At 43.5% G+C, this 23,321-nt stretch overlaps 1 protein-coding gene across 1 annotated transcript; it reads right to left on the minus strand.

Moving 5' to 3' along the window:
* Window positions 1–11,459: 11,459 nt before the first annotated feature.
* chrna9a (cholinergic receptor, nicotinic, alpha 9a) lies at window positions 11,460–22,921 on the minus strand (the record flags this gene model as incomplete). Its single annotated transcript, XM_080758920.1, has 8 exons — window positions 11,460–11,633; window positions 12,298–12,905; window positions 14,882–14,975; window positions 15,368–15,625; window positions 17,688–17,868; window positions 21,598–21,752; window positions 22,391–22,536; window positions 22,876–22,921. 8 exons carry the CDS (start codon window positions 22,919–22,921, stop codon window positions 11,460–11,462), a joined length of 1,662 nt encoding a protein of 553 aa, XP_080615046.1.
* Window positions 22,922–23,321: the final 400 nt, after the last annotated feature.

Genomic DNA, 23,321 nt, shown 5'->3' on the forward strand with positions numbered 1-23,321 from the left:
GTCAGTGAATAGATTGGATAAGGCCTTAGCAGACAGCTATGCAAGTTTGTTTGTTGAAAAGAGCCTTAGATTAGACAAGGATAGCCCTATGCAGTTTGACATTTAAGATTTATTGTCTTTAGTTGGTTTCTTTCTCAATTTTACAATTTTCTGTATTTGATCATTTTCTCTGTTTATGCCTGCCTTCACTTGAAATGGATTGCGTGACTATTGACTACTGGGGCGAAAAAACTGCACTGCAAGAACTATTGCAAGATGTCCTAAGTGACTGAACGTCTTGCCTACCTTACCCAGAGGATACACTATCGTTTGTCCACTCAGACACTTTACATTCTGGCGATGGATGGCCTTGTATTGGGCCAAACATGTTTATGTATACTGTATGTATTAAGTAAATAATGCTTGTTTTAGCAACTGTGAGCAAGAGTCTCACATCTTCAATGTCCCAAGCTTTCACGTAATAAGATTCATATTTTTGGCAGCACCAGGCCACCAGCTCACATATATTCTCTTACTGAAGTGCTTTCATGCAAATGGAATTTGTGAGAGTGTTTCACCGACAAAGTACATAAATATGTTTGAATCAAGAGAAGAAACGCATCACAAAAAAAAATACATAATCCAAAGAGTATTTTTCTTGTTTCTATCTCTGTGTACTGTATGTCTTCGTGTAGGATGGGGAATATAGGTCATCTTAATAGAATGGAATGTGCAATTAGATAGACCTACATTCCGTCTATGTGCACTGAATAAAGCTAGTTTGGAAAAAATATATCTCCAGTATATACTGTATAGCCAACAGTAGAACAGTAGTTCAATATATTTTATTTTTGGCTCTCTTCATTCCATATATAGTAGGCTACTATCAATTGAAGCAAAAAGGAGTATACTATTGAAAAAGAAGAGCATTTATAAAGTGACAGCCTTTCATTGAGTTGGATGAAGGTTCAAGGTTGTGCTTATTGCGATATCTTGTGTACAGGTACACAGTAAAACTGATTTTTGTTCGGCTTCCATCAGACAATGCAGCAGCATAGGTAATAATTATAATAATAAAAACGTAAAGACTAACTACACAAAACATGCCACTTTGACAGGCAATTGAGGCAAAATATTGTTTTCCTGATTGGAAAAAGAGAGAAGGGAGTTTTTTTTAAGGCTCATTTTGACCCAGTATTATTAGGTAACAATGTCCAAGAGATTCAATACAGATGAAGTCAAGCAAAAAGGCTGCATGCAATCAAATATATGTGGCAATGCTATAACCCTGGCCTCTCATCTCATGCTGTCCCTGTCACCTTCCCCAGTGATTCCCTGAAGGCAAGTTTCAGCCACTGCCATCATCACAGCACAGGGGTCACAGATGACAGCAGGATGTCTGTCCTTCAAGTACAAACATGCCCTCTAGCTTCGCTGACGTCACAATGGCCACTGCTACTATGGGAATGTATACTGGAGGCTGTATAAGTGCCCGGCGAGGAGGCGACATATGGTGTTCAAGCGGCTTGCCACCGTGTGGATCTGTAGCTCCCTCAAGGAACGGGGCTGAATTTCACTGTTTATAAGCCCTCAGCATGAGTGCTACTATGTGCGTCAAGCACATGATATGTAACTGCCAAGAAGGGAGAAAGTGAGAGTGTGCATGCGTACGTGCATGTGTACTTTCCTCAGTTCCCCTTTGACTTCTCATCGCTAAAGTTGGCTGGCAACGACTCCTCAACAAGTCGCCACATGATGCAGAATGTGGCTGGCATCCACCAGTGGTCCTCCGTTCAGTCCTTCTCAGTGACACACCGATCAGGTATACTCAACGGTGATAGGGAGCCAGGTCACAGTGGGAATCAACTTAGGATAATACCACACCATCATGCATTTAGGCATGCATGGTAATCTTTTAATCCCAGCAAATCATGTGGACTTGTGCAAGTCAAGCATGAAATGAAACACATTCATGCCATTATTAATTATATCGGAGATGTTGATACTATAATTATAACATTCTAGAATGTCAGTATTTTCTTTTTTATAATTTCTTTTTTTTACATTTGCCAGACGTTGCTGATAGGGTATCCTGGGTCACTGTTGATTTGTTTCAGCCTGCTTGGAGTAGCAGATGGTTATAGGATTTATCATATCTGGACAGTTTTGGCAATTGTATTGTCCTATTTTAAAGCACGGATACGACAGAAAGCACGCACATCTCCAGAAATTCTACAGGTGCTGGTCAAAAAAACGTACAATGAAAAAGGAAGGGATGTCCGCACACGTCCCACACGAATTGTAGCTCCCAGGAAAATTATTTATTTGTAACATTTCATCAGGTACCTGACGAAGACCCACAGTGGTCGAAATAATTTTTTTTTCATGGGAGCTACAATTCAGTGTGCGGACATCCCTTACTTTTTCTATTTTAAAGCTCACTGATCACTGCAGATACAGTATCTGTACATTTTGATACATGCCAGGTGTTCCACTGTGAAATAAACCGGTACAGCAGGAGGGTTTTGCCTCAGCATTGATGCCACTGGTCTTACAATTAGAAATGTCATTTGAGATGGTTAACAAGGGTGTGTGGAGGGTAACAAGGAGGCGGTGAAAACAATACAAACATGAAAGGCAAAAGAATGTCCAAAATGGCCACCAGAGAGTAACCAAAAAGTCCCAAAAATAATTACAAAGTCCTCAAACCATGACAAACAGGTTAAGGCTCTATTATTCTGAATTTGATTATAACTGCTAGTGTTTGTTTTTTTATAGCAGGGGTCTCCCTATCTCTCCAGCTCTGAGAGTGCAAATGTATCTGCTTCAATATTATAGAGCATACTGAAAATTCATTTTTCCCCAAAAAACAATTTATATAAATTATTTTAAGCCTAGAATCCAGGATCCTGGTGAACACCTTTGATTCTGTGAAGAAAGAAAAATGAAAACCGCTATATAAAGGGTATTTATTAAATGTAGTATATCATATAATTAATATTATCCGGACCTGGAGAGTCAAGGAGACACCACCATGACCTGTTACGGAACAAACACACTATAGCAATGATCGGAATATAATATAGAGCTATTTAACAAACAAAATAATATAATTTACTGCACCTTTGAATCGACTGTGAATTATACTTTTTATTAGACAAAAAGGTGTTTTTCTGGTGTCTTTCTTTACACAGCATTAAATGAAGAGTACTCTGTAAATCTGTGCTGTACAGCAAAATCTGGACAGTATTATTCTGTGTAAATATAATACAGTATACTGTACATGACAATGCATTCTGGGAGGAAAACTATTTTACTATAGACAACCTCGATTTTCTCGAAGTCTCCATTTTTATTAGCTATGCCTGAAGAATCAACCATGTCAAGGAAATGCTTCATATTATTTGCTTTCTAGCTGACTAGAATTAGTATGTCAGCAACACTGTTGCTGCTGTTGCGACTTAAGACAATGTACAATGTATCTACACTACACTAATGTAGTAATTCTAACCTATTAGTGTTTTGTGTTTTCCACAATTTCAAAAATAATCATTGTTGTCGTTTTCCCTAAAACTGTTCCATAGGCTTAAGGCCTAGCTTTATATATTCATGGTCCAGTTTTTGGTGAAGAGGTGACAACCGAAACGGTGGTTAGTAAAACAGAGAGATGTGTTGTGTGAGCGCCGGTGACCATTGACCACTGCGGCGTGACGTCATATTGTGAATAGGCCTTTAGCCTTGCTCTAAATTCACTGTTAATGTTGTACAGGAGGTAGGCTGTAGCTCAGGAGATAGTCTGTGGGTGTGGGTCTGCGGTTTGAATCCCGGCTCCTCCTGTGGAGGAGGTGTCCATGGGCAAGACACTGAACCCTAGCCTGACCCTAGCCTGACCCTCGCATGGCTAGCGATTCAGGGCTGGAGCTAGGCTAACTGAACCCCACATTGCCTCCAAATTGGCCCAATAAGTTGGCCGGTGCCCTGCATGCTAGCTTGCAAGTTGCCACCATTGGTGTGAGTATGAATGTGGGAAGTGAGGCGTTGACTGTTGGCCGCTTCACCTGCCAATGTATGAATGAATGGACCATTGTAAGTGCTTTGAGTATGCACTCTGTGCAAGTGCTATAAAAATGCAATCTATTATTATTAGTAGTAGTAGTAATTGTCGTGTGAGTGCTTCAAACATCATACAAGTTGTTACAGTATATGTGTTAATTAAACAATATAGTTAGACATTTCTAACTGCTTTCTTTCTTTCCCATTATTAAAAAATTCTAGTTCATTGTCAATCAGCATGCATAAGGTATAACACCTCATCTGTTTGCTGTGCTTTTTTAAGGATTGCAGTACACCAGCCGTGGTACAGAGACTGCCCCACTTGTTGACACCCCATGTTTTAGTGTGGTTGGTAAGTAGGCTACGCCATTTTCAATGTGAATCAAATAGGCTCTATGCACAGCAGTCAGCAGCTACTGTATATTGGACTTTGGCCCATTGGTCTTCTCTGACCCCCGCTTTATCTCCCGGAAATTTCACCAGTGAGGGGCAACTCCCCTTCTGTGCCTCTATTCCAGGAGGACAGCACTGCCTAGCTGTGCTCCGTTGTGGGGAATATTGCTCGGTGCTGGCATTGCCTTGGGGGGGTAATAATGTACTATTCTGTACTATTCGGGTTGCAACTCGTACAGGGCAGAGTCAGCTCTAGCGAACTTGAGCCATGAGAGACACCACAAAATCACGTTGCTGTGTCGAACGTTGCTTTTTTTAATTTCTTTTATTTTGGGGGGGCCTATTTCCTGCCTGGAGCGTAGGTTACTGCTTGTATTCTCCGCTGTGATTAGGAAACACGGAAATGAAATTACTGCCACTGAAGTAATGAAGCTAAAACATCGTGAAACTGACTTACATTGGTTAGGACTGATATGAGGTTAGGGAACTTACGGGCCGTTTAAAACTGAGGTTAGGGTTAGAGTTAGGGTTATGGGTTAGTAATAGTCAGTCAGACAACCAATGTTGGACACCTCCGCGTTTCCTAATCAAAGCTAGTCGGCTCAGGCGAGCCTGCTGGCTCGAGTGCATTCGACTGATAAGTATTGATAGATTGAAAGCTGGCTGACAGGAAATGGGGAGAGAGATGGGGGGTGACACGCAGCAAAGGTCGTCGGGATCGGGAGTCGAACCCGCGACATGCTGTCAGGCTTACCAGCCTGACGGCTACGCCAGCCACCCAGGCCCCTTTTCAACTTCTTTATGCTCCAAATGATGTACAGGTTTTGTAGCAATTGTAGAAATATTAGACCTTAATTGTCAAATGTTCAATCATGATCTAATCATGTATACTTCACATTACTTAATTCTGTGCCCTATAGGTGTTTTCCACTGGAGGGCGCTGTGTGCTAACCTGACACATCCATGGTTTTTCGATGATTCTTGTGAGCCTTCGGAACACGTTGATCACGTGAGTAGGAATCGGTCGAAAACACCACTATAATGCAAAATATTCTGTGATTTTTCAAAGGTAGGTGGAAAAAACTGTTTAAATAAGGCACAGATGCCCACTCTTACTGGTCCCGTCGCTCGACCTCCGTGGAAGGCGGAGGACACTCCAGGCACACGGTATGCCTGGAACAAGCACAGCCCTTTGATTGTGTAGTGTTTTCACCAGTGATATCAAACGTTTTCATGTCAAGGGCAACCAAATTGATCAATATTTTGTGCCGGGGACCCCCAGATTATTCCAGAACACAAGATTGACTATTTTCAAATCCATCCATCCCGAGACGTTCCAAGGCCAGTGAGTCGATGTGTTTCCTCCAACTGCGCCTTGGTCTGCCCCGGGGTCTCCTTCCAGTGGGACGTGCCTCGAGGACCTCCCTAGGGAGACGCCCGAGAGGCATCCTAACCAGATGCCCGAACCACCTAAGCTGGCTCCTTTCCAGGCGAAGAAGCAGTGACTCTACTCTGAGTCTCTCTCTCGACTGAACTTCTCACCCTATCTCTAAGGGAGATGCCAGCCACCCGTCGAAGAAAACTCATTTTGTATTCGAGACCTTATTCTTTCGGCCATGACTATTTTCAAATGTAGCATCAATCCAAATGTAGGTCACCTGCGGAATACAGTATATATTAGCTGTCTCCAGGAAGAGACAGATAATGCTGCCTGCACGGGCATGGCCACCGTGAAAATCCAAGGCTTGCAGACAAAGCAGATAGCAGTGGTCGAAAATAACAAAGTACGTTTACTTAAGTATTACAGTTTTGAGGTATTTGTACTTTACTTGAGTATTTCACTTTTACTTCTACTCCACTACATCTCAGATCCAATATTGTACTTTTACTCCACTACATTTATTTGACAGCTTTAGTTACTAGTTACTTTGTAGATTTTGATTATATTACAAAACGTACATTAACCAATTCAGCCCTATACATTTTTTACATAAATAGTCAATAATAGTAAATAATCAACAGAGTATTTCTATATTGCAGTATTGATAATTTTACTCAAGTACAAAATGTGAGTGCTTTTAAAACAGAACACAGATATGAGAGAGTACTTGTATTTTGGTGTATTCACTCCAAGACATGACAAAAACAAAACAAATGTAGGAATTGTTATACATAGCTGGTGTAGCTGGTCTACCTTGAAAATGATTATTCCTATATCCTTGATTCCTTACATTACTCAAAATTAAGGGATTATTCCCACAGTAAAACTAATCCTTTCCCTTTAGATTCTCTTTATTTCACTCGCTGTTCTGCACTACCTGCTAGCTTCTGGGAATATCAGCCAGTCTGATCTTTTAACTCCAATGCCAATCCACTCTGATTTTCATAATCAACCACAGTGGGCCCCGTTCTTCAGATCAAATGGCTACAGCTGTGGATAAAGGCCGCATTTGGCTTTAGGGCAGAGCTGAGGTCACAGACTCACAGTATCAGTGGAAAAACACTGGAATGCTCTTTAATAACACTTGATCGTCTTTATTAGGACAGTAACGTTTGTGTGAGGGGCAGAGGAACATACATTAGTCAGATTATCCCATATATTACATTATTTATTTTTAGAACTTGTACTGCGCATTCATTGGCTTATTTAGGGCACATTGCAATCATTTCCATTACAAAATAATAATAATCAAAATGTAAAAAGAATCTCCAAATATCAGCACATCAAGTCACTATATAAACAAGATTGTGTATTTTTAGTTTGAGGGTAGACGACTAGACGTGTCACACAAATTGAGTTTTCAGTTGTAGGCTATTGTGTTTGTCTTACGTAAAATAGATATCTGCAGAAGGCCCGCAACACTCATGTGAAAAGGACATTCTTTGTGTGCTGGCTACTTTTTTTATTACTGTGTTTTTTATTACTGTCCTGACACACATTATACAGTGCAAAAAATACCGAATGTCAGTAAGGTGTCATTTAATTAGTCACTGTATACAGCAGGGAGCACCAATGGTCGCCAGAGCTGCATTCAGCACAACCAGTCCCATCTCCCTGGGATACCCGGAGACAGGTCTGACAAATGCTTCTATGCTGCTACCTTCCACCGTGGGCCACTTTAGGATGACCTCGTCAAAGTGCTCTGAAAGGCCTCCGTTGCGCTCTTCCCTCAGCGTGCACATTTCACACACCCATCTCTCCCTCTGCATTCTGCTCTCCTTCAGCTCTCTCTTCAACGTCGCTTCCTTTGCTTTGTGTTCCTCCACCTTCAGCGTGGACGTCCTCAGCTGACGCTGGAGGGCCTCCGCCTTCATGGTGACGAGCCTGAAGTGCTGCTGAAGGCTCTCCCTTTTCTTTATCTCCTCTTTCTGGTTTTCCAGCGCCCTCTCCTTCTCCCTTTTGCTCTTCTCACTTTCGCTCCTGATCAGCTCCTGCCTTTGCCTCGCACTCTTCTCCTCCCTGCTGCTCTGCTCATCGATGAGCTGGGTGAGTCGATCCAGTTCATTTTGCAGAGCTTCTCTCTTCGTCTCCTCTCTCTGCCTGATGGTCCGCTCCCTCTCGAGCTGCTGAACTTGCCATTGTCTCTCTTTCTTTTCATTTTCTACTCTGTGTCTCTGGATGATATTCCCCACCTCTCTCCTCATGCTCCCCTCCGTGTCTCGCTGCTCTTGGAGTGTTTTGATGACTCCTTCAAGTCGCTCTTGCAATGCCTCCCTCTTTGTCTCCTCCTCCTTCCTTATCTCCGTGACTCTCGCCATATCCCGGATCTGCCGCTCCTTTTCCATCTTGTCATCGTCTTCCATCCTCTCTCTTCCGGCTGCCTCCTCCCTCTCTCTGCACAGTTGTCTCTCCATCTCACGTTCCATCTGTTGCTTTCTCTTCAGATCCTCCATCTGCCTGGTGCTCTGCTGCTGAATCTTCTCCAGTTCTCTTTGGTACCACTCTCTCATTGCCTCCTTCCTTTCCCCTTCCCCCTTCTGAAGCTCTTCTTTCGCCCTTTGCAGCCTCCTTTCCTGCTGTGCCACTTGGGCCTCTTCTGCCTCGTCGTCGCACAGCTCTCGGAGCGTTTTGCAGGTGTAGAGTCTTCCTCCGTTGGCTTCCGATATGCTGTCCACCAGGTTGAGGAGCACTGCCACCTGGTCCTTATTGGTCTTTGAGGTGTGGTTGCTGAAGGTGCAGTACCTCCCTCCACACTTGTCCACCAACTCAGACAGGCCCTCACAGCGCTGCACAGGGCAATCCCTCGCAGACGTCCCCTCGTCCGGGCCGTCTCCAGGGGTGAACACCACCACGGAGTACTCCAGAGCCCGGGGTCCCAGTGCCTGTTGAATAAGCCTCACCGCGTCCCTCTCCTCTTGGGTGAACCTCCCAATCTGGAGCACCAGGAGGAAGGCGTGCACGCCCGGAAAGAGGAGAGTGACGCACCTCCTCAGCTCCCTCTGCACCTCCCTGGCGGTCTGCTGTCTGTCCACCGAGGCCGGCGTGTCCATGAGACAGATGTGTCTGCCATGGAAATCGCTGCACGCTCTACGGCACTGTTGGTTGACGGAGAAACCGCTGGCCTTTGACTTGAAGGCCCTGCGACCAAGGATGGAGTTGGCGGCGGAGCTTTTCCCGGTCGTCGTCTTGCCCAGCAGCACCAACCTGACTTCACTGGAGGAGACGGAGGAAGGCTCCTTCCTACCTGATGGACAGAATAAACAAAATGAGTGTACCGCACATAAAAATACGAGTGAAGGAAAGAAAAGGAAAAATAACGTGACTGACCTTCAGCTGTAGTGGTGTCTGAAGACCGCCTGCTGAGGGAAGACATATTGCTTCTCCTTGCTATAGTCTCTTCTGAGGTTAAAACACAGTGTATATCTCTCTTCAAGAGTTGTGGGAGTGACTGTTTGCAGTCCGGGAGGCCCTCCTTTCCTGAACTCTGACCTTGATGAAGTCGACATCATCACTGTGTCCAATAATCTGGTCTCTCAAACTCTCAGCGCCATTGTCCTATCATGAGCACACACCATGGAGCGATGGTCCAGTGGTCCAGTGGAGGGAACACAAAGCTTATCAGGCAAATAATGAGGAAAGTCAGTTCTGAATTGTCGTCGTGATCAAGGTCCATTCCTTTTATTGCTGTGTGCTGAAGTGTAATTGTTGTTCAGAGTGATCTTATCAGCTGATCAATGAGACAGACGGCAGGCCTGCATATATTTGCAGATAAACCAATCATCATTAGTGAGTGACTAAAAGTCTGTTGAAAGCAAAAGTGATCGATTTCTGTACAAAAAAAGAAAACAAAATAAATAAATAAACTTTAACTTACATTTTCCTCATACTTGCACTGGTGGAAAAATAATTAACTTTTTTTTTCTTATGTAAAAGTATCAATACTGCAATGTAGATATGAAAGTCCAGAATTCAAAATGTACTTGAGTGAAAGTACAAAAGTAAAGGTATCAAAATTTACCAAAAGCAAAAGTACTCATTATGCAGAGTGTCCCATTTCACAAGTTTTCAAGTGTATACAACAAACCTTCATTGAGACGCATTGTGAGCTTAGTGGTTACTGTATGTTTTGCAATAATAATACAAATCTACAAAGTACCGGTAACTAGTAACTAAAGTTATCAAATAAATGTAGTGGAGTAAATGTACAATATTTGGATCCCAGATGTAGTGGAGTAGAAGAGTAGAAGTATAAATTATTGGAAATACAAACACCTCAAAATTGTACTGAAGTACAGTACTTAAGTAATTGTACTTAGTACTTGTAATAGTTACTTTTCCACCACTGCATACCTGTTTGCATCAACACAACACACAGCTGCAATCACACTGAGTTAATCAGAACCTAGATAAGCACCACTCGTGTAAACGAACACGGATCGAACACTGATCCAAACTACAAGTGTAGTACAAGTGTTGTGTTTCCTTAAATGTTCCCAAAGTGGGGTCCTGGGACGCCCAGGGGTCCTTGAGGGAGTTCCAGGGGGTCCCCAGCTACATCATAGTTTTGAACCAAATGGACCCTTATGGGTCTGTAACTCTGAGAGTGTACAAATGGAACTAAATGGACCAGATGGGTCCATTTGGTTCCATTTGTACACTCTCAGAGTTAAATTAACATTGATTTTACAATATAAATCTGGGTTCCAGAGATAGAAATGCCATTAAATGGGGGTTCGTAGACTAATGCATGCTAAACTGGGGGTCCTTGAAATTAAATGGTTTGAGAATGACTGCTAGAGCCGTAAAACTCTTCTCTTATATATTCCTGGCTAACCTTTTCAAATGGGGGTCCGCGGGCTAATTAGTGTCAATTTGGGGGTACTTGACATGATAACGTTTGGGAATGATCCATTACATTCTAAAACCTGAACAGAATTGTATTGTGAGGTTTTTATGGTCGAATAGTAACAAATGCTTTACCAAACACTATACACAAGTATTCTTGGGGCAAATTTATATTTGCAAATCAAATAATCTAACTGTAACTGAGTGCATTAGTTAAATGCCTAAAATACATTGTAATGTAATCCCTATAGCTGGATGTCTGGCTGTTGGTCCGTTAATAATTGAGTCTATGCATGTATAAGGCGCGGCTTGGATTGTCTTACTGCTCAAGGAACACCTGACATTAACAATTTAACAAATTATTTCCAAAAGGCTTTGAGATATTCCACATCCACATGCACACACAAGTGTAAAACTCTGGCAATGGCAAAATAAATAATAATGATAATCTTTGTACATAACGTTTTGATTATTCAGATTCATCATTATGCTGTACATACAAAGATTGTGTGACATTACAGCACATTGGAATGGAGTCTTTACGTAGTAAAAAGGACTGCTGGTGAAGTCATCGTTGTAACATAGCAGCCCACCAAGTGACAACAGTGTTAGTAAGGAATGACGATGGTGGTTATGAGCATGTTGACGGCAATTACAAAGGTGATGATGTCAATATTGCCATTGACTCATTGTCATGAAAATCAGGGCATTGCAAAGGCTCTCAGACCACTGCCTTGCCCAAAGGCTCTCAGACCACTGCCTTGCCGATAATAAGGATGCTCATGAGGAACACCATGAAGAAGAAAATCCACATGAAGAACCTGTCCATCACCTTGGCAACTTTCTTCCACTCCGCACTCTTGGCATTGGTTGATCTCTGTTCGCGGAAGCAGTTGGTGATGTACTGAATGTTCTGCACAACCTGTGGCGCACACAAAAAGACAGACGACAGGCTCTGGTGAATGCTGAGACGGCAACTATAGTTAAATACCAGTAGCTTGTTCTCCCTCCCTCATGCCCTCAAAAACTGTTGGCCAAGCTTTTGGGTCCTAGAACAGGGGTGTAATAATACTCATTTCTGGTCATGGTTATAGGCAAAATGTTCTATTCTAGACTCTAGAACACATTTTGATGGCTCACGAGAAATCCCCAAGAATGCAACCCTTTTCAGGAATTGAAAACGAATCCAATGATTCTTCAAAAGAATTCCATGAATAAGAAAAACAAATGTTTAAGTAGTAGTGAAAATAGCCGATCTACAAGCTCACAATGCGGCGCAAAGTGGCACGTTGTGAGCTTGTAGATCTGCTATTTTCATTAGTTTAGGCATGCAAACGTCTAATTACTCTTTTGGGTCACGGGCTAAAACATTTTGGAACCACTGCTCTAGCAGATCCAAGACAAAGTGGGAAAATGCCATAACCACTTACAGTAAGCCCTATTTTATCATTTGTTGTACAGTAGCGTAGCCTGCAGATATTCTCACAATGACATGCCCAACATCGGGTGTCCAGGTTGAAAGTGGTCAAAGGAATATTGTACGAATAAATGAGCAAGATGAATATGGCAAATAGTGGGGACTCAACCTTTTTGTGTTGCGGGCAGGGGCAGCTGCAGGGGCAGGAAGGCACGTATTGTCTCTCGGGCGTATACATCATCTGCTCCTTCAGGTGCTGAAGTTTCAGGGCCTGGTAGGTCAGCTCATCGTGTACGATGTTGTGGTGGTAATTCCGCGGTTCGTGCTTCTCCTCGCCGCCCTCGGCGCTGGCGGTGCCGATGTTGTTGTGGTTGTTGTAGTGGTGGCCGCTGTAGGCGTGGCCGTTTGCCTGGTGGCGGTTGTCGTGGTTGTGCTTGTGCTTGTTTCCGTGGTGGTGATGCGGGGCGTGGCCGTTGCTGTACTGGTACGTGTCGCTGTCCTGAGGGTAGAGGTTGTCCTGGAAGCCTGCGTGATGATAAGCGTTGTTGACACCCATGGGCTCGTCGCAGTAGAGAGGCTCTCTCTCGCTCTCCGGCGTGGTGCAGTTCTCCCCCACCTCGTACACAAGGAGGATTTTGGACAGGTAGCCTATGATGATGACCTTGGCCCAGTGAGGGACCGGCTTGGCCTCGGCGCCACAGAAATGGATGTTCATGATGAAGATGGTGAGAGAGGTGGAGGCAGTGATCATAGTCATGGTGGCGATGTAATATTTCCCTGAAGCACAGATGAAAGATAAGAGTCACATACTGGACATGGAGGGAGGAAACCACCTAACAACATTTTTGAGGTTTTACATCTTTTGTTGTTGCATAAATCAGTGGCAGTCCTATTGAACACCCTTTACATCTGTGTGTTGTTTCAAAAATATTGAACCAATGAAAAGTAGTCAAAACCTCTTAACTCCATTGGACCCTCAAATGAGGCGCTATTGCTTTGTTTTCAAAATATAAGGTTTTCTTCATTTCCTGAAAAATATATATTTTTCATTTCCTGAAAAATGAACATTTTGAAGTTAGGTGGTTTCTTCCCGACAGCAGAGATATAGGGCATCAAATGCAGTACATACACATACATGTGAATGATATGTTGCCTTATATTTGAGTCATTGGAAAAAGTAAAAAGATAGCACTCAGTGCATACTGTATCTATGACCAACACTATACAGTATGCAACTGTCAAGAAGTTTCTTCTTGAGGTATGACGGATTGTGTCATTTTATCCTTGTACATTACACTGACGCATGTGACGTGTCCCCTTGACAAGGGCATGTTATTTTGCGAACAGAAAAACAGAATGGGGTGAAAACATAACCATGTCTCTGTAAACGTCATATACTATAGGCCTACTGTATGTATATTCACACGGCCACAGTAAGGTTTCCTACTGTATATATATATTCACACGGCCACAGTAAGGTTTCCTTCCTACTGTATATATATATTCACACGGCCACAGTAAGGTTTCCTACTGTATATATATATTCACACGGCCACAGTAAGGTTTCCTTCCTACTGTATATATATATTCACACGGCCACAGTAAGGTTTCCTACTGTATATATATATTCACACGGCCACAGTAAGGTTTCCTACTGTATATATTCACACGGCCACAGTAAGGTTTCCTTGCAATAAACTCCAAACATTTCCAGACATTTAGGCCACCATTTCTTCAAGGCAATATTGTATTCTTTTCATCTTGTTCGAAAATTACCCACATTCATAGCAGTTGTGTAACAGTAAGTGGAACAAATCAATTTAATGGATTTTATAAATAAATATTTTCAAAAACAAGCTCACAAGCTTATTTTGTCGCTGAGCTTGTAGATCTGCTATTTCTGCAATGTTTGTGCAACAGCGTTGTACAAAGTATGAAATAGGGCTCACTTTAGTCGATATATATATGAATATAAAACATTATTCTAATTCGAAGTCGATTCGTTGGTAAAAACAAACTTTTAAGTACACACTTCTTGCTAAGAAAATAATCATTGCAGTCCTACCGAAGTATACAAGGTGCTTGTGATCACCAGTGGTGGAAAAAGTACCTAAGTACATTTACTGTACATTTATTTAAGTAAAATCTTGAGGTATTATTACTTTACCTGAGTATTTCCAATTGTCAGTACTTTTACTTCTACTCCACTACACCTCGGATCCAAATATTCTACTTTTACTCCACTACAATTAGCCTATTTGAAAACTTTAGTTACTTTATAGATTTTGATTATTTGTTACAAAACATACATGAACCTCTTCAGCCCTATATACAAGATCTGCTATTTTCAAAAGATGTGTATACATTTGTAAACTAGTACTTTTACTTTTGGTACTTTCAGTACATTGAATTCCGGTATACTTTTACTTTTAACAAAAGCATTTATACATTGCAATATTGATACTTATGCTGCATTCACATGGAATCAGGCAAGTGGTAGACGACAAACCGGAAGTCATTTTAGTGGACGGGAGCAGGACGGTAAACGGAACAGGACGGCAGCCAGAACCGGCGAGGGTAACGGCAGACGGTATCAATGTTAAAATATTTCATCTTTTTACCGTTCCGTGCCGTCCAGCAGGTTTTACCGTTTGCCGTCTACCGCTTGCCTGATTCCATGTGAATGCAGCATTATACTTTTACTTGAGTAAAACATTTGAGTAGTCTTTCCACCACTGGCTCACGGTGCTCACCTATGTAGGGCACGTTCTCGGAGGGCGGCATGCTCTCGGCCACCATCAGCTGGAACACGGTGAGGGCCAGCAGCACAGTCACCCCCAGGGACACCTTCACGGAATAAAGCAAAATTAATTCTCAAGACTGAAAATGGAATGATGACGTTTTAGGCTGAAGAAATCAGGACATTTCTGAGACCATTCATGTTTCTGGAAGAAACTTGTATTCTATTGCTAGTTTGATCACTTCAAATACTTAATAATCAAATAACTAATAATCGAAAATAGCCGATCTACAAGCTTGTAGATCGGCTATTTTCGGAAATTAAATGAAACTCCACCCACGCTGCATTTTGCCGCGTGGGCAAAGCTTTTCCGGCTTTCTGTCCCGACGCAGAATTTTGCCACATGGGTGGAGCTTCATTTCCATCCACCAGCTGTCTAAAAACCACGAAGAGACTCCTGCCGCGAGCGATGTGTGTGTGTGTACTGTAATCCGTGCACCTTCTCGCCGGAGTTGGCCGGCAGGTAGAAGCCCAGCGGCGCCAGGAAGGAGATGAGGAAGCAGGGCAGCAGCAGGTTGAAGATGTAGAAGGCGGAGCGGCGCTTCAGGAGCAGCGTGTACGTGATGTCCGGGTACGGGTCGGAGCAGCAGCCGTACATGATGACGTTCTTGACCGCCGGCATGCCGAGGCACTCCCACTCCACGTTATCCACGAAGCTGGACAGGTCGGCCTCGTTGCTGTCCATCAAGATGTCCACCTGGGGGACACGGAGACGTGCAGAACGGCATGCTGGGATATATCGTAATGTGCTAATGGGACACGGATGCTTTCTTGCCACGTCGTGTATGCATCGCGCGCGTGCAGTAAACGATGGCGCATATAAATGCGTTCACGATTAAGCAGCAAGATTAAGACATTTAAGCCTAAACATCATTAAAATAAGATCTGGTTGCAAGAGGGGTGAAGTGGCCCTTAAAGTATTTAAAACATGTAAAACATATAATGTTGTATAATAATGTAAAGAAATGTAACATGGCAACCAATAATATAACAGTCACCTATTAATCCTTCTTCAAATTTGAATTATAATTCTCCATGTTCCTATGACATCCACTTTTCAGCGTTCAAATCAAATTCCTCCTAAGGTTATGTCCCGCCTGCCTTTCCTGATTCACTCACAAATGCATCACGATGCAGAGGTTACTCGTGAAATGTCTTTAGGACAAGGGGCACGAGAGACGAGACTAAGAACTGACAGGGAAGGACCAAACAAAACCCAAGGAGCACAAGCAGGACAGGGGCACACCAAAAACAGGACTGACAATAACAGACAAGGGGCAAGAGCACACAAAAACAGATCAACAGAAGGATAACATACAAGATAAACTAGTAAACAAATGCAAATGAACGAACTGATTGGGAGACAGACAGACAACATGTCATTGTTTGATTACTAACACTATCCCAAACCCTAGCCATAACCTCAGTCTTAACTGGCCACGTAGGTCGCTAACCCTAACCTCAGTCTTAACCGGCCACGTACAGGTCAATAACCCTAACCTCAGTGTTAACCGGCCAGGCCTCAATCTTAACCGGCCACGTAGGTTGCTAGCACTAACCTCAGTCTTAACCGGCCACGTAGGTCGGACTTATGGGCAGTCCCCGACAGACAAAAGGTAATTTCAGACAAAGAGTCTTTATGTAGGTAAGAAGACAAATCAAAAGGTAAGCCCGGTTGACCGGGGAGTAGTACAACAAACAAACAGGCAGACACACAGGCAGGCAAACAAACAGGCCCAACTATGCAGGGCGGTCACCCGACTAGTTGGTCCGAAGGTTGGCATGTTTCAGAACGGAACCGAGGGGACACCTTTTCCACCAAAAGAACATTGGTTCTAGAACTGGTTCCGTTCTACATTCTTGGAACCTTGGTGCTTTCACATAACCGGAGGCCATGTTTTGGTTCCAGTTCTGAACCAACTTTTAGGGTTCTGAAACAACTCATTTTCAGTGGAAAAAAGAACTGAACCGCTTCAACCCCGGGGGAAAGGGGCTGGCAGACAGGGAAACAGACAGACAGGCAAACAGGGGTGCTAATGGCCTGAGATACTGGTTAAATAGAGGGGGGCTATGCACAGACTCAGATTGTATGGGTCAGACCAACTTCTGGAATGGTCAACGTTAGTGGCGATGACTGATGGCATTTCAGAATGTTTAGAAACAGTGTCAGCTGGTAGCACTGGGCTGCGGTTCAGCGTTATCTGTCAGGCACGAGGTGTGCTGCCAACAGGAGAATTGAGTCCATTTGGGACAGATAATCAGGAAGTGGTGTTGTAATGAACCCGGCAGCTACTATCTAAATGAGTACGACTCCTCTTCCACAGGTGAGCATGTGCATTCGGTTGTGGTTGTGTGTGTGTGTGTGTGTGTGTGTGTGTCGGACGGACGGACGGACTGACTGACTAACGTCATTTTGAAGTCTGCATAGACTCCATATTTGGGCATCCCCATAAAAGGGAGACAGACATAATATCTGGGTGGGGCATTCATACATTTCCAACTTGCATCGTTCCAAGTAGGCCAGTGCCCATGAACGGGCACTGCCGTGGAGGCTCCAACGGACACCGATCTAGTGTATTCAATTAATCAACATAACAAACAAATACAAACACCATAATGTACAAATGAGATAAAGAACAAAGTTCAACACGATTCCACAGTAAGCTGTAAGTTTGAATGGAGTTTCTAAGTGAAAGTGGTGTCGCTTGCAGCGAACCCACAATAATGGCAACACCAGATTGTCCTTGGCATACGCATACCTGATTGCCGTTGTAAGTCCAGGAGCCAAAGGTGAGGTTACACGACTGATAGTCAAAGGGGAAGTAAGACACGTCCACCACGCAGGAGCTTTTGGTGATGGCTGGAGAGTCCCAGGTGATCTCCCCGTTGTAACGAAGCACCACGTTGGTTTCGGCAGGCCCCGATGCCTCTTCATCTGCTCTGTACACAACACACAGCAACATACTGTAACATACTGTACATGATGCCTCTTCATCTGCTCTGTACACAACACACAGCAACATAGTGTACATGATGCCTCTTCATCTGCTCTGTACACAACACACAGCAACATAGTGTACATGATGCCTCTTCATCTGCTCTGTACACAACACACAGCAACATAGTGTACATGATGCCTCTTCATCTGCTCTGTACACAACACACAGCAACATACATGTGGAGACATGTATTCATTTGACTATTATTACTGCTACTTTTTTTAAACATTTATTTCTTAAATTATTTATTATGTCAGTCTACCTATTTATTTTACATGTAATGCCAGCAGTCAACATAATTACAACATAATATAATTACTATTATATATTACTACAAAGTAGTAATGGTAAAAAGTGCACATATGAGAAGTAAGTGGTAGGGAAATATACAGACACACAATGCAGTTATCATCTTATTTGTCAATACCTGTTCAGACCACCTGACATTTACTATGAGCTTTGACTTGCATTCTCCAAAAGTTTCGAATTTGTTGATAACCATGAGGTGATAACAGCCTTTATACCGACCCGTACCCTCTCCCGTTCAAAAACAGTTTACCATATAGTCAAACCAGCCGACTTTAACCGCCACCTTGTTGGACATGCAGCATAAATTTAAAGAACGGGGGTACAATGTATCAATTCAAAACCACGAACCACGAAGACATTTACAATTTAGGTATTTAGCAGAGCTATTCTGTTGACGGTCAGATAATAAGGATCGGTCTCCAGTTATCTTTTCCACCTGTTTCTGGAAAATGTAAACATATTCTCCTGGGAACCCCCCTTGTGTATTCTCACGTGGTCAGAACCTCAGACAGTACAGACACCACCTACCTGGTTAGGTCTGATTTACCTCCTCCTGCTATATGCCCTCAACGCAAATGAACACACATCACCAATGGTAATTGGTCCCTGCGGCATACTAGCGTCCTGATCCTGATTAAGGGTGTAATTACACTGCATTGCTGAGCACCGCAGCACCTTAATAAGGTGCAACAATGACACATATCCAGTTGCTGCTCATTTTGTACTAGAGGCCAATCATCCTTGTTTCCTTGTTTAGGTCCCTAGAAGAGGAGGGGGGGGGGGGGGTCAGACAACGAGATCAAAACTTTGTCACATATAGCTATGGGTCTAAATATTGATTTTGACCTCTGACCCTATCTATAGACCTCTATGAACATCTATGAATTGAGCATCTGTTCTTTCCATTTTGGCACTACCACAGCACTTTTCTCAGCAACGTGTTACTGCACACTTAGACTGTGAAATAGACTTTGGTGTAAATGCCCTCTATTTAGCCCTCTATTCCATTCTATTTAAATTGTATTATTCACAAGGTTGTATATTTAATGCACTATTTCATATTTTTCTTTTGTGGTTCTTTCCTTTTTGTTTCTGCATTTATTTGATTCAGCCATCTATAGACCGATTCCGTAGCGGTCTCATGGTCGCAGCCTACGTATTTCCTGTAGGCGGACTCGACGTAGCTGCGGGGATGAACCCTCACCAGGCGCATCTCTTCCACTACAGTGAACGGCAGAGTGACTGATGTTAGTTTGCCTCAAACTTTACTCTTTTACCTGCTTTTTTACTAACACTAACATTACAAAGATGTCCAGAACATCCAGATGAACCTGTGTAGTTTATGGCTGCTCCAACAGTAGTGGCAACATAAAAAATAAATAAATACGGAATGTCAAAATATCCACCGCGGTGGCTGAGACCAGAGCCATTGAGTAATGGTTGAGACGAAGCAGTGAAAGGTCCTGAAAGATACATAATTTCAGTCTTACCCAATACCCAATCTTTCTGTTTTATGAACACAAAGCTGCTGTATTTTATAACTCATACTAAGCATTTAAAGTATGAGGTATAAAGTACAGCAGCCTTGTGTTAATAAAACAGAAAGATTTGGTATTGGGTAAGACTGGCGTTATGTATCTTTCACTGCTTCGTCTCAACCATTACTCAATGGATCTGGTCTCAGCCACCGCGGTGGATATTAGACATTCCGTTTTTAAATTTTTTATGTTGCCACTACTGTTGGAGCAGCCATAAACTATACACAGGTTCATATCGATGTTCTGGGCATCTTTGTAATGTTAGTGTTAGTAAAAAAGCAGGTAAAGGAGTAAAGTTTGAGGCAAACTAACATCAGTCACTCTGCCGTTCACTGTAGTGGAAGAGGTGCGCCTGGTGAGGGTTTAAACCCCGCAGCTACGTCGAGTCCGCCTACAGGAAATACGTAGGCTGCGACCATGAGACCCGCTACGGAATCGGTCTATACATGTATATTTGACCATTCACATGTGACATTATTCCTGAATGGGTGTAATTTGGAGTCTTCACCTGTGACCCCATCTCAACCCAATAGTGTTACACTAGCAAAGGGCTGATTGAGTGTCACTCCCAGTCCCTGCTGATCGGCTATGGGTGCCGTCCGGGTATTTACACATACCATATTCTTCTTGCTGCCTGAAGAAGGCAGCTTGTCTGTCTGAAACGACAGTCTTGTATCTATCTGTGTCCACTATAAAATATTTGGCATTGGCAGCGACGAGTGTGCGGCTAGCTATAGATTTATTTTTATAATTAGTGTTTATCCTGTTGGCTGGCACCTCACAAGGACCAGTGTGCTCACTGTGCTGCGCACCTTTTGATAACCGTAATGCTTACTTTAACCCCTTAAGCATGTTCTTTTTGAGTGGTGCAACCACTCCATTAGAGAGCTGTGTTTGTCCCTGGGTCCCTGCCTGGGTCTCAATGTCCGAGCACGAAAAGCCCCCACACAGTAACTCTGTAATTTCTAAACCATTTCGGCCCGACCCCCTGGGCACTCTCACACTAACTGTCATTTCTCAACTGTTTCGGACACGGAGCGGCTCGCCGGAACTGGGCTGGCACCCTGGGCGCGTTCCTGGGGGTCTGGATGTTCCGGGGGCCCCCCGGGGACACCCACACAGAGTTGCACCACTCAATAAAGAGAATTGTGTCACAGAGCAGCCTCTTACAGCCTAATTCTAGTTAAACCAACACTTTCATATTGAAATGCATCTTATCATGCTTAACTTCGATCACGTATAGTCCCAGTCCTACAGAAGGTGCACATTCTGTTATGACTGGAATCTCTTTAATATGTTTTCTTTTAATCGGTTGTGGGGAAACAGCCTGTTGAAGACTAGCTGTGTATAGTTTGCTGATTGATTAGAACATGGGGTGCACCATGGTTGCTGTTGTTCTGTGGTTGGTTGATTAGAAATCAAAGGGTGGAACCTGCAGAGTATACAGCTCAGTAGGAATGTAGCCTGGGGGCCATGGGGAGAGGCAAAATTATCTTCTTTTTTTTGCACGCTTGCCTGCTGTTACTGACTTTGACAATTTGAAAATTAGATGATGTACAAGGTAACAGTGCTTGGAATCGCATTGTGTTGTGAACTTGTAGATCCACTATTTTCGGCAAAGATATTTGGTGTAGAGGGAAAAAAAGGATGGTGCCTGCAGCCTAGTGTATTCCATTGAGGGACTCGGGTCAGTGAAGCATAATGGGTTTTAAGCGGTTAACCACTTGATACCTCGTCCAATGGTGTCACACAATTTTTGGGTAACAGTATTAGCCTAGTTAACACGTTCTTTCTCTCTCTTGCTCAGTCTTTCTGTTACTGACTTGTTGTACAGGACGATGTCTGGCCTCCAGACCATCTCACTGGGGATGCGGATCACCTCTAGTCCGTCATATTCCTCCTTGTCCCAACTCAGGTAGGCATCGTACCACACCTGTCTAATCCACAGATAGGTGGTCAGCACTTGGTTCCTCTCATCCTAAACGTACACACAACAAAGAAACATATGGTCAACATGGTGTCATGTCCAGACTCAGCTGCTATCTTAAATATCATACAAATGAAAGGCAGGGAAGAAGGTGTGTGTGTGTGTGTGTGTGTGTGTGTGTGTGTGTGTGTGTGTGTGTGTGTGTGTGTGTGTGTGTGTGTGTGTGTGTGTGTGTGTGTGTGTGTGTGTGTGTGTGTGTGTGTGTGTGTGTGTGTGTGTGTGTGTGTGTGTGTGTGTGTGTGTGTGTGTGTGTGTGTGTGTGTGTGTAATAAATTCACAAGTCAGCTACCTGCCAGTTGCATAACTAAGGTTGGGAACTGTTGCATGATGACCTACAAATGGGAATGGGATTTCTTAGTCTTGTTTCCTCAAATCTACAGCGACGTCAGCGACCTCTAGTGGTCTTAAGGGGAACTTAACTGCCTACTGTTGGCTGCACAAATGGAGCCCCCAAAGTAGAGCATTATCATTTGACCTTTTCAGAACAGTATTTTATATCGGGCTACTTGTGATACTCACTCACTATCTATACACAGTATCTCTTTTGTCGTTCTAGGCCTTTGTGTCTGTGACATTCAGTGGCACTCAGGACATGTAGTGTTTGCATAATGATGTCCTCTTCTACTCACCATGTCTTTGATCTGTGACAGTGTGATCTGCAGCGTGACGTTCAGGGTTTTGTCTGTGTCTTCTACAGGTCTCAGAGCAGAAGCGTAGCCATCCATCAGATCACTCAAAAGTTTATGGGCATAATGACCCTTGGCACCATGCGACACTGAGCGAGAGACAGAAAGAAAGAAAGAGAGAGAGTGAGACAGATAGACGGAGAGAAAATGAGCAGTGTAGATAAGAAAATCAAAGAGAGGAGAGGGGAGAGAGAATGACAAATAACAAGAAAGGGGGAGGGACGATCGGTACCAAAATTGTTAGACAGGAACCGTGGAGAAAGTTGAATTACATCAGTCAAGAGGTACGATAGGAAACAGGCAAGTCAGGGGTCAGTCCAGGACAGCGTTAGCGTTCAAAGGCCAGCTCACATAACATAAGAGCCACCACCTCTGTTCGATCACACACTGTTGTTACACATCAAATCAATCCAACATGGAGAACTGACCTTGTACAAACAGGCTGATCCACAGCATCAGAGCAGCCTTCCTCATTGTCAACCCGCCGTCACAAGCTCACGGATCAATTATTCAATAAACCAGCCAAGAAAGACGGCCCCCGGGTCTCCGATCCACACTGTCACTTCACTCTGAGGCCCATCGTGTTCTCCGGGGACTTTGCGTGCTACCACGACCGCGGAGGATTCTACAAAACTAACATCCTGTCACACACAACGCTCGGTAGCCGTTAAGTCACCGCTCCCCTCCGTCACTGTCTGTGTGATCGCTGCCCTGGAACTGGACCTGAGACACACACACACACACATGCACGCGCGCACACACACACAGGTACACTTCAGTATCACATAACACACATAGGGGCTGGATGAAATTTGATTCCTGCAGCCCAGTATACATGACTAGAACTAACAATATAAAAAGCACTCACACACGC

The sequence above is a fragment of the Protomyctophum bolini genome, assembly GCF_963924005.1.
Source record: "Protomyctophum bolini genome assembly, chromosome: 3".
NCBI classification, from domain to species: Eukaryota; Metazoa; Chordata; class Actinopteri; order Myctophiformes; family Myctophidae; genus Protomyctophum; species Protomyctophum bolini.